Source organism: Pezoporus flaviventris, unplaced genomic scaffold, assembly GCF_033815535.1.
Source record: "Pezoporus flaviventris isolate CSIRO_AGI_PZ_B2104156 unplaced genomic scaffold, CSIRO_AGI_Pfla_v1 ptg000064l, whole genome shotgun sequence".
Taxonomy (NCBI): Eukaryota; Metazoa; Chordata; class Aves; order Psittaciformes; family Psittacidae; genus Pezoporus; species Pezoporus flaviventris.
In genome coordinates, this window is record NW_026892612.1 from 2,959,453 (window position 1) to 2,970,151 (window position 10,699).

The 10,699-nt window shown below is 40.4% G+C and overlaps 1 protein-coding gene across 1 annotated transcript; it reads right to left on the reverse strand.

Moving 5' to 3' along the window:
* Positions 1-1,431: 1,431 nt before the first annotated feature.
* On the reverse strand, positions 1,432-8,009 carry RFK (riboflavin kinase). Its single transcript, XM_061470838.1, has 4 exons — positions 7,838-8,009; positions 6,071-6,222; positions 4,890-4,992; positions 1,432-3,408 (listed from the first exon to the last, which is right to left on the reverse strand). Exons 1-4 carry the CDS (start codon positions 7,917-7,919, stop codon positions 3,281-3,283), a joined length of 465 nt encoding a protein of 154 aa, XP_061326822.1. The 5' UTR covers positions 7,920-8,009; the 3' UTR covers positions 1,432-3,280.
* Between the last annotated feature and the right edge of the window lie 2,690 nt (positions 8,010-10,699).

Consider the following 10,699-nt stretch of genomic DNA (forward strand, 5'->3'; position numbering starts at 1 on the left):
GTACAGGCAAATCTATTTTCAGGTTATAGAATTACAAAGACATAGCTCCCCTATGTCCTAGCACACAAAAATCCCCAGTCAGACTGTTTTCAGACACACTTTAATTTTAGCCAGTTTAAATAACCTCTGAATGCTTTTCTTCTGTCCAAGTTTTGAGGCAATCACCCTTACAAAGCTTTGCATAGGACTGAGACACCTAACTGTGCCAGGCATAGCAAAGGAAAGCACCATATGAATTAAGTCATTGTCAGAAGCTGCTTCAGACACAAAACTTACTGACTAGCAATACTGGCAATAACCCTTAAATACTGAACAACAGAGGAGTGATTGTGACTGATGAGAAACTGAATAAATTATTTACAAGAATTGCCAGAAATCTAAGGCAAAATAAGAATTAAGAAGCATACCAACTATTATCTCTATGTAACAATTTAGAAAGGGCTAAGAAGGGACAGAAATTATCAAAATATCAAGGTATCGAAGATATCAAAATAGTACAGTCTTCTGAAACAAACTTTCAAAGTTCACCATCTGCAGTATGTAACAGTTATTGAAAAATAAATGAAAATATACTCACATCGGTAACAACATTAATATGGTAACTATCCTACTTGTATAGGTACACATTAAAAAAAAAATGATGTTTTAATTGATTTTCAAGTTTTAGTGGGCTTGATTTCATTTTCACATAGATTTTGAAAACGTCATATTGTATATATAAGAAATATGCTCTAAAGTGAAAAGGATACTAACCCAACACAGGTTCCATATATCTGTTTCTAGGAAAGCTTCAAATTCAAAATGCAGCTAGCTACGCAAGAAGCCTGTGTGAGCATCTATTGCAGACTATTTGCTTGTGCACATTGCACCTTCACATCTTCTGAACATGAAGGCATGCTGCATTTTAACATCAGCTAAGCACTGGTTCTTTAGGCTATCAGAACAGCAGCTAGCTTAATGCCACAGCTATCTAAGTAAGACCATTATCACCTATATGCATTTGAAAAAAAAATAAAATCTTACGCTGTTATTCTCACATTGCCAACAAACTCCCATTTCAGAACAGTAACAGACCTCAGAAGTTGTGAGACAGTCAATTAAAATGCACCACAGGCTTTATTTTAAAAGTATCTGAAACGTTGAAAATTCTCGTATTGCTTCAAATCCTACAATTTCAGTGACCTTTCTTCCGCACTTTATGTTCATGTATTGCCTTACAAAGTACTGCAAACATCTGGAACATAAATAATGTAGCAACAAGTCTGTAGCAAGAACAACAATCCTTCCCTTCCCTTCAAAAAAAACTGAAGGTTTCAGCATGGTAATGAAAGAACTCTGAAGCAACTCTTTCAGTATGATATGGAATGCACACAGATGACGTGCATCACATACAATACAATCAATCAGAAAACCTGTGATAAGCAGCATTGCTACTTTCTCAGCTATACTATTTTATTAATGGCAGTGTCACAACATAAACTGAAATAGTTATTTGCACATCATAAAAAAATACAGCCCTTCATAAAGTTTATATTGTGCAGGGAATCGCACAACATAAAAAAATCGCACAACTTAAAAAATCAATATATAATACCTGATATTAAATAATGCAGAGAGGTAAGATACACTCAGCCAAATAAATGCAAATATATTTTGTTCAGCTTGATGGCAACCATGCAAAGAAGAGTTTATTACCTTACTGTATACATACTTCACAGTTCACGTGAAGGCTGTGAGGAAGTAAAATTTCTCCAGTTTTCCTTTTGCTGCTGTTCTCCATCTTCAAGCATTCGGTTTCATTAAAGCCAAATGATAAAAGCGATTTTGGATAGCAGCATTCATTAGCGGTGACAGAATAGTGTTACTAAGACAACCAGCTTAAGACACTCTGGTTTCCACACAGGCACATTAAATCTCTGGCAAAAAATAATTTTAAAAGGCAGCTATAAGCTTAGCTATAATAGCAGAATCAATAAAGACTTACTCTTTAAGTATGTTCTTGACAATATATGAGATTGGCTAACATGGCTGTAACTTGTTCTTCCAGAAAAGTAAAATAAGAAGCAAGACTTTGACATTGTTATATATCCAAGAATGCCTCCTTACACTGGGTGGAAAAAAAGTTAAAACAATTCTTCCATTATCCTTCAATTCTGAAGTGCAGAAACCCAGAACTGACTTTCAAGAAAATTCTTGTATAGATTTCCAACATGAATACAGCAAAAGCCCATTAAACTGGTTTTAGGGTTTGCTTTTGGGTTTTGGTTTTTTTCTTTTTTTCCTGACAGCAGGCAAGTTTAGTTCTCTTTTATTATTTTCCTACTAGAAATGCCAAAGTGTGCTGAAAATGTCCAGGCAATGGTTAGGACAAAACTGTGTCTTTGGAGAGATAAATTTATAAACAAACTTAACAACATAGGCCAAAATGATGCTCATTCTCTTAAGTGTCTTTATAGAAATCATTCTTTTTCTCCCTCAAAAGGTGTATATCCCCTTCTGTCTTTGCCATCAACAGGACTGATAAGCATCTGAATAATCAAGTCCTGCACAGCTACAAGGACTCCTTGACTTGCTCAAGGCCTTTTCCCAAATACCCCATAAGACTTGCTGCAAGTTAAAACACTATGAACTAGAACCCTAGCAGGCTGACAGAACCCACCCCAGAGAATTCCGATAAGGCTATCCTGGCAGAGCTCTCTGAAATGCTGCAGTGAAATGCCGCAAAATGCAGGATCAGTATGCAATGGGACTGTTTTTAAAAGCAGTAAAATTTGCGGGTTGAGATACAAATAGATTAACAAGCAAAGGAGAAGAGAAGGAATGAAAAAAAGAAGACAAAATAAGGCAATCATTCACCACCTCCCCTGAACAGGCCTATGCCCAACTAGGTCCCAAACAAAGGATAGCTGACCCCCTTCTCTCCATTTTATTGCTCAGCATGACCACTACAGCATGGAGTATTTCTGGTTAGTTCAGGTCATTTGTCGGGTTGTGCTTCCTCCCTTGTACAGCCCCAATTTATTCAGTGGGGAAGCAGAGCAAGAGACAGAGAAGGCCTTGATGCTGTGCAAGTACTGTTCAGAAATAGCTCAGACATTAATGTGTTGTGTTCATTGTTTTGGTCACAAATCTAAAGCACAGCACCATATGACGTGCTATGAAGAAAATTAACTCCATCCCAGCCAAACCCAGTACAAACACATACATCATATATCAAAATATACATGACACATGGTAGTGCAAAATGCTCCAAGAGATGAAAAAACCCACATGTTTTTGCTTAGTGGTTTACTGGTTTGCCTTCTGGCAGGCGAAAGAAGTTGTCTTCTTTGAGTTTAAGATGTTCTGGTAAATCTAGCTGTCTTTTTGCCTCTTCAATGTCTTCCTGAATTGCTGAAACAAGTGCGCCTGCAAAAGAGCAGTAAGAAAAGCAGTATTTGAAAGCTGGTCTGAATTCTGAACAAACAATAGCAAAAGAAAAAGGGTGTACTGTAGAATACCAGAGAGCAATCACAGTCAGGATACATTTATTATTACTATGAAGTTGGAAAGGCACAATCTCTAAAATAACAGGCTTTTACGCTTTTGACATGCATTGCACTTTTCCCTGCTGTAAATACTTTTTCCTTGTTGCAAGACATTTTATCAAAAAAGTCAACAGAATTTCGTTAATTGTTTCAGTTTTAACACACATGCATTTTTAAAAGAAAAGGGCAGACCAGACCAATGCTTTTACAACAAGCTCATGGTTTTCAAGCTACTCTGCAGACATGACAGTAATTTTTTGACTGAAATAAATAATTTCTGATAGTCTGGAAGTTATGGCACTTTGCTTTTTTTAATATAACCAATTTATTTATTAGTAGATTCAGCTTAGGAAAAAAAAAACAACCACCACATTTTACTGAAAAGTCAAAGGTAAGACAATGATAAAATACTTTGAGTTGGAAGGTACCCATAAGGATCATCAAGGCCAACTCCCTGTTCCTTGCAGATCTACCTAAAAATAAACCATATGACTAAGAGCATCATCCAGACACTCCTTGAACTCTGACAGGGCTGGTGCTACAACCACTCCCCTGAGGAGCCTAGCCTGTTGCAGTGACCAGACTCAGTGAAGAATCTTTTACTAATATCCAACATGCACTTCCTCTGATGCAGCTTCATTCTGTCTCCTCAGGTCCTACTGCTCGTCACCAGAGAGAGGAGATCAGCACCTCAATCTCCACTGCACCCTTTGGGGAAGCTGTAGACTGCCAGGTCCCTCCCAAGCCTTCTCCTCTCCAAGCTGAAATAGCCAAACAACCTCAGCTGTTCCTTTTAAGTCTGGCCCTCAATTCCTTTCACCACTTTGGTCCCTCCTCTGGACACACTTTAATAATTTGGTGTCCTTCTTATATGGAGGTGCTCAAAACTGCACACAGTACTGTACTCAAGGTGGGACCACACCAGGGCAGCGCAGAGCGGGACAATCACCTCCCTCAACCAGCTAAACGATGCTGTGCTTGATGCACCCCAGGGTACAGCTGGCCCTCTGGGCTGCCAGAGCACACTTCTGACTCATATTAAACTTGCCACCAACTCAAACTCCCAAATCGCTTTCTGTGGGCCTGCTTTCCAGACCTCTTATCCCCTAATTTGCGTGCTTAACCAGGATTACCCCATCCCAGAGGTGGGATCTAGCACTTGCTCTTGTTAAACTTTATGTGGTTGTTGATGGCCCACCTCTCTGTAGTCTATCTAGATAAGACTGTAAGGTGTTTCTACCCTTGAGAAACAGCTACCCCACACAAAACAGCTGATGATGAAGACAGAACAATGACACAGTGCTCCCAAAATGCAAGACCATAACAAATTGAGTAACAGTTTAAGAGAAATGCAATACTGACCTAAAGAAGTGAAGTTTTTTTCTGATCGAATATATCCAAGAATAACTATACTAAGAATCTCACCATAAAAGTCACCTTTGAAAGTGTCAATAATGTGTGTTTCCTAAAAGAGAGAAATAAATTGACAATTATCATGATGCACTTTTTTATTTTCCTTGTTGTAAGGATGTTGAACTAGTACCTCTAATTCTAATTCTCTCCCACACAGAACAACTAAGACACTTACAGTAACATGTATAATGTAAGATTAAAAGGCTAGGGCTTGTAATTATGTTAGTATGAAGAACTGAACTTTCCATGGCATTTAAGAACATTATGGTATTTACTTCAGGGGTAAGATTTTCAAGGCAGCAAATCACGAATAATAATGCCTAGATTTGTTTGACCATTAAGTTGCCAAGTCCAAATGACTGTAATGAATTTGACTGATTTAAAGAGAAGTTTTACAAGTACAAGTAAAGAGAGCTTTTACAAGGAACTGAATGATAAAATTCCAAGAAGAGTGAAGGCACTTATTCTTGAAGCAAGACTTCATGTCAAGTTAAAACTCCTTCCAAGTATTAGCAATTAAAATTAAGTTCTGCAAGACCCAGGAAAAGTACCAGCACCTGACAGCAAGAAAAACATAGATGCCACAGTTCAGGATTTTAACTCTGTGTTATTACCATTTATATTTTGATCTTGATTCTGTATATTAAGACACAGCACCCCACAAATGGATTCCACCATATAAGAGAAGAATTACTGGAAAATCATTATAAATTAAGGCATGCCAGAATTTCGTAAGTCAAATATGGATGATGGCAGAGAGATTAGCAGGTTCCAGCTCATTTTAGGGGTCTCAACCACTAAACTTGATACATCTAAACTTATGTTTACCTACCTATCAGCTCAATAAGCAACAACAATTTTGGAAATATGAATTTTTACTTCAGAAGTAGTGAAGTAATGGTGTGAAGAGATAAATAAAAATCAAACTTACTTATCTACAGCTGCTTGCTCTATGGCTACTGACAGGGGGAATAGGGTTTTTTGTCTCTCCATAATGCACACATTTGAGATGAATAATTCTAACAGAAAATGGAATTTCTAATCTCATTTATGGCTCCAATTGTGCTTATTTTATTCAACGTCTAGCTCATTTATTGTAATCAAAGTACCACACAAAGCAAAATTCTTACCACCGATTTCTTAATATTTTTATAGAAAGGATTCCATCCTATGCTCAAAACCATTTTATGCACATCTCCATTTCCAACACAGGCCCAACCATAGTATACACCAGTAGAGATATCGGATGGAAAGCTTTCGACTACTTGCTCAGAAAAGTTAGCTGCAAAAATTTTAGAAAGTGTAAGTAAAGTGTATCACAGAATTTCAATCTCCTAAAAGCCAGGATCTGTCTATGTGCTATTTACAAGCAGAACATCGGCAACACTAGCACAACATGCCGCTTAAAAAGCATAAACAGAAAAAGCACTCATAAAATGTAGTCTCTGTGATAATACCCGAGTTATGACACTTACTACACATACTATTTCATAGTTATATCCTCTGATATAGTTAAATAGTTCATTCTATAGTTAAAAGTAATAAACTGAAATCTGCAGTCTGAATGCACTTCACTGGTAGGACTATCACTCCTTTAGTATGGTCAAAGAACAGAAAAAAAATCCCAAGCTTCTCTGCATTATAAAGTAGCATCTTAGCATTACTTACATATTATAAGTTTTTTGAGGTGTATTTTTCTGGAAGTAAAATATGTAAAAATAAACGAAGTTATTATTTCAGTCACTTGACAATTTTTTTCATGTTGCCTTTTAGGTTATTCATATTTGAGGCTTTTCTTAGAAAAATTCAAATCTGAAATAAATTAGTTCCTTTTTGACTGAGGGGAATAAATCTAAGCCATTAGCCAAACAACTGTCCTATTCACACATGGATAGAGATTGCCAATTAAGGCTTCACGACGATTTTAAAGAATTTACAGTCAGCGTATTTCTACCACAGTCCATAAGCAGGAAAAGCTTCCCTAACATATTCCTTGATACTAATAAACCAAATACAAACAATCAAGAAAACCCCACTAAATTCATATTAACAGATAGAATCACATGTCCCATACCTCAAGATTCCTCACAGGAGGTTTTCTTGGCCTCCTAGGATTTGTGAAAAATGCCCACTGACTCCAGCCTGTCTTTAGAAAAGGCTGATATCCAATCTGGATTACACCTCTATCTGTATTCAGACAAGTCAAACCAAGAAAGGCAATGAGAAAACACCACTTCTCTTTAGGAGAGCTGCACGTGCTCTGCCTTGAATTTCTGCATCAGCCACTTTACATTTGCTTCTTTAAACCCACTCCCAGTGCTTGCTCGTTTCCTTGTCCTACTCTGAGGTCCAAAGAGTTTCAAACTACCACATCACACCACCATGCACAGTGCATACGATCACTTTTCGGGATCTTGCAATTCATACTGATCATGATCAGATAAGGTAACTAAGGCAAACAGAGTCAGTTTAACAGAAGGTCGGACAATTGAACAAGACTTGGAGGCAATATGAACGAAAACAAAAATCACCAAAAAAGCTAACACGGAGCAAGCCAAGCCTGTTCACGGGAAGAGCACGCCATGCGAAAGGGGAACTGGTGCAGGACAGCGGAGCGTCTCCCGAACTCAGCGACTGCACACAGAGACTCAGCGCTGAGCTCCACACCTCCACCCGGCCGGAGAACCATCCGCCACGGCGCCTCTCGCTCTGGCGGCCTAGGGGGCCCAGGCTGACGACAGACCCCTGCGCCCGACGCCGGCCTCCCCGGGGGGCCCCAGAGCAAGGAGCCGGTGCGGGCCGTGGCGAACATTTCGCCCATGGGCAGGCGTCACCATCGCCCTGACGTGAGAAGATGCCCCGCGCCGCTCGTGCCCGGGCCCCGCGCCGCCACTCACCAGTGGGGATGCCCAGCTCCTTGGAGCCCCTGCCGAAGCCCTTCACCACCTCCCCGCGGCAGAAGTATGGCAGGTGCCTCATAGCGACCAGCTCCCTCCTCCGCACCCCTCTCAGTCCCTCTGCCGCGCTCTGGGCACTACCAAGAGGAAGAGGAGGAGCAACAGGTTGAGCATTACAGCCCCCAGCGCACTGACCTTTCTGGGAGGCACTTGCCTCCCGTCAAAAACGGACTCGCTAACACATGGCGCTGCCCTGGTGCCTGCTTGGGGGCGGGGGCTGCGAGACCACCTCTCCCGCCGACTCAGCTCTCCTGGGGAAGCTAAGCCTACGAGGTGTGGAGCGGGTCAGGCGTCTGAGAGCTCTGCCGACGAGTATCTCCGGAGGGAGGCAGGCAGGCAGGCAGCAGGAGTCTTAGCTGGCTCTGCTCTAACGAGGCAGCCGCTCACCTCTCCCTGCAGACTCAACTCGGCTCCGCTCTTGGGTAGCGGCGGGGCCCATTCCACCCGCAGCCTTCCCGCGGCACAAGGCGGCGCAGTGGCGGCGCTGGCGCACGGCCCTGGGAGGCTGTGGGACCTCGCTCCAGCCTCCCTCGTACCTGAGAGTCACACCTCGCCCAGTCCCCCCGCTCCTTGAAATGGCGAACGTTTATTCCCCGATAATCCCATTTTAGACAAGCTCAAGTGATGCAGGATGCGGCGGACATCTGGTGAAACCTGTGAAGATGGATTTTTTTTTTTTAAATTTTATTATTTTGTTATGATGACAAACGATAGTTGCTTGGTAAAGAAAAATAATTTGTAGTCTCCTGTGATTTGTCAGCCTGGCACTGCAGGGATTTCCCTCAGGGAAATACACCTGCACAGCAACATTTGTCCTGAACTCACTCTGTGTTGGCGAGTAAGGCCCCCTCAACACTTCCTTAATTTCCTGTCTCTAGTCTCATTTTGTAGCTTTGCCACTACACTCCTTTCTATGAGCTTGTACCAGCTTTAGATGGAATTTGCACGTGTAGAAGCCCAGATAGCAGACACAAGTGCATATTCAGTCTCTGCAACATGGCAGCCAGCCCAAGCCGTTATGTCAATGGTATATATGCCAAATAAGTCGGGGGGCGGGGGGGGGGGGGGGGGGGGGGGGGGTGCGGAAGAGGAGGGGAGGCAAGTAATTCAGGAATGCCGTAGGGTACTTACACGTATTCATATAACATCTTGAAAGACTGTCAAAATCCTTGAAGTGAATTCCCAGTCATTTCCAATTATTCCTATAAGGTACAATTGCCAGCTTTAGCAGTTTGATATAACTGTTTATGAAAGTGCTCCTGGAATTACCTCTAGTTCTGTTGGCTGGGTATTTTTAGAAAAAACGCAGCCTAAGTACCTGTTACATGCTTGTATCTAGTTGCAGGTGTAATGGTGATGGTAACCAGTTCATGCTAATGAGAGAGAACTGTCTTGTGAAACTGATTATGTCATACTACAAAATGCAGAATGCCACTGATTAACGGATCTGTGGGCACTAGTTGTTTTATAGAACACGCTCAAAATTCATTTAAAATAGGACTCCACCTCAGATTTATCCTTTTTTTTTTCCTCTCATCTTACTTCCCCCTAGCATTTTAATTAATTGCTTCAGTCTGAGAAACTTCGACTGACATATAGAATCATTGTTTACATAACTTCAGCTGAACAAAAAAGAATGGTGGTATCATATATATAAAAGAAGAAAAAGTGAAAGAAAAAGATGTCCTGAATACACCGCTGCTACCACATGTATTCTGTTCTGCTGTCTGACAGCATGAAGAGAGTTGTAAAAAGTTTTAATTACATTTAGTAATGGAAGTATCTTGGATATTATACTAGTTATCTAGTTAATGACAGGCCATAATAATAGGCAGTGTGACCACTCGCCCCCAGAATTTTTAGTTTACTTTGGCTTTAGAGGAAGAAAAAAAGGTAAAAAATATAAAAAATAAAAAAGCACGTATATTTAGATTCATAATATGTTTTTCTGTTATAATGAATACTGCCTTTGGTTATAATTTATGTGTAAGAAGATTTGTACTTCCATTCTTTTTAATGAGTACTTGCGCAGTAAGTTTTTATATTCTTTTGGCGTCCACAAGATGGCACTCGATCTCTTCTTCAATTTCTGCACGTCTAGGCACAGGTTTTAGGCACAGGTTTTGGGCACAGGATTTACAATTTTCACTAACAGAGCAGACCTTGATGAGCGGGAAGTCAGATAAATATTTGCTTTAAAACTACATGGTTAGTAGTTTCACAGAAGTCTCAGTGGCCACTTACATCTCATTCTGTCAAATAGTTGTTAATCCCTTTCCTCAGTCTTGGTGGGTTGCTGTAACCCATGGTCAAAATTACTCATCCTTGATACTGGACATGTTTTTCTTTTGTAATGAATTATACATAGTTCAGCTTGGAGGGAGCATTTTAGACAAGTAGAATTTAATTACCTGTATTCAAATTTAGTAGACGTTTCTTCAAAAAGTACAGTTGAATTTTAGTCACAAGCATATCTGCCAAGAAAAGCAGTTTACCAAACTGCTCATGCCTGCAGTTAGAAAACTCAGCCATTGTACCACAGAGCTGGAAAAGAATTTCTGCTCTGTGCTGATGCTACATTTTTTGCATCTATTGTTGTTAGTGGCAAATCTTTAAGTAGTAAAGTAGTCATACAAACTTAACGAAAATAGAGCAGGTGCAGTATGTCATCTGCGTAGGCTTTCTTTTGTCTGGGAATAGCCTGCATTGGCTCTCACATCTGTATCCTTTATAGAAAACTGAAGACGCCTTGTTAATTTTCAAGCTGCAAGGGAGAAAGGTTTTCTACCTACACGATAGCAT

Bases quoted from the DNA above. Each gene is read 5' to 3' on its own strand.
- RFK (XM_061470838.1), bottom strand. From the start codon at position 7,919: ATGAGGCACCTGCCATACTTCTGCCGCGGGGAGGTGGTGAAGGGCTTC. The intron at 6,223-7,837 runs GTGAGTGGCGGC...AAATTTTTGCAG, and splicing joins GGAGCTGGGCATCCCCACTG to CTAACTTTTCTGAGCAAGTA. The intron at 4,993-6,070 runs GTAAGAATTTTG...TCTCTCTTTTAG, and splicing joins AAAATATTAAGAAATCGGTG to GAAACACACATTATTGACAC.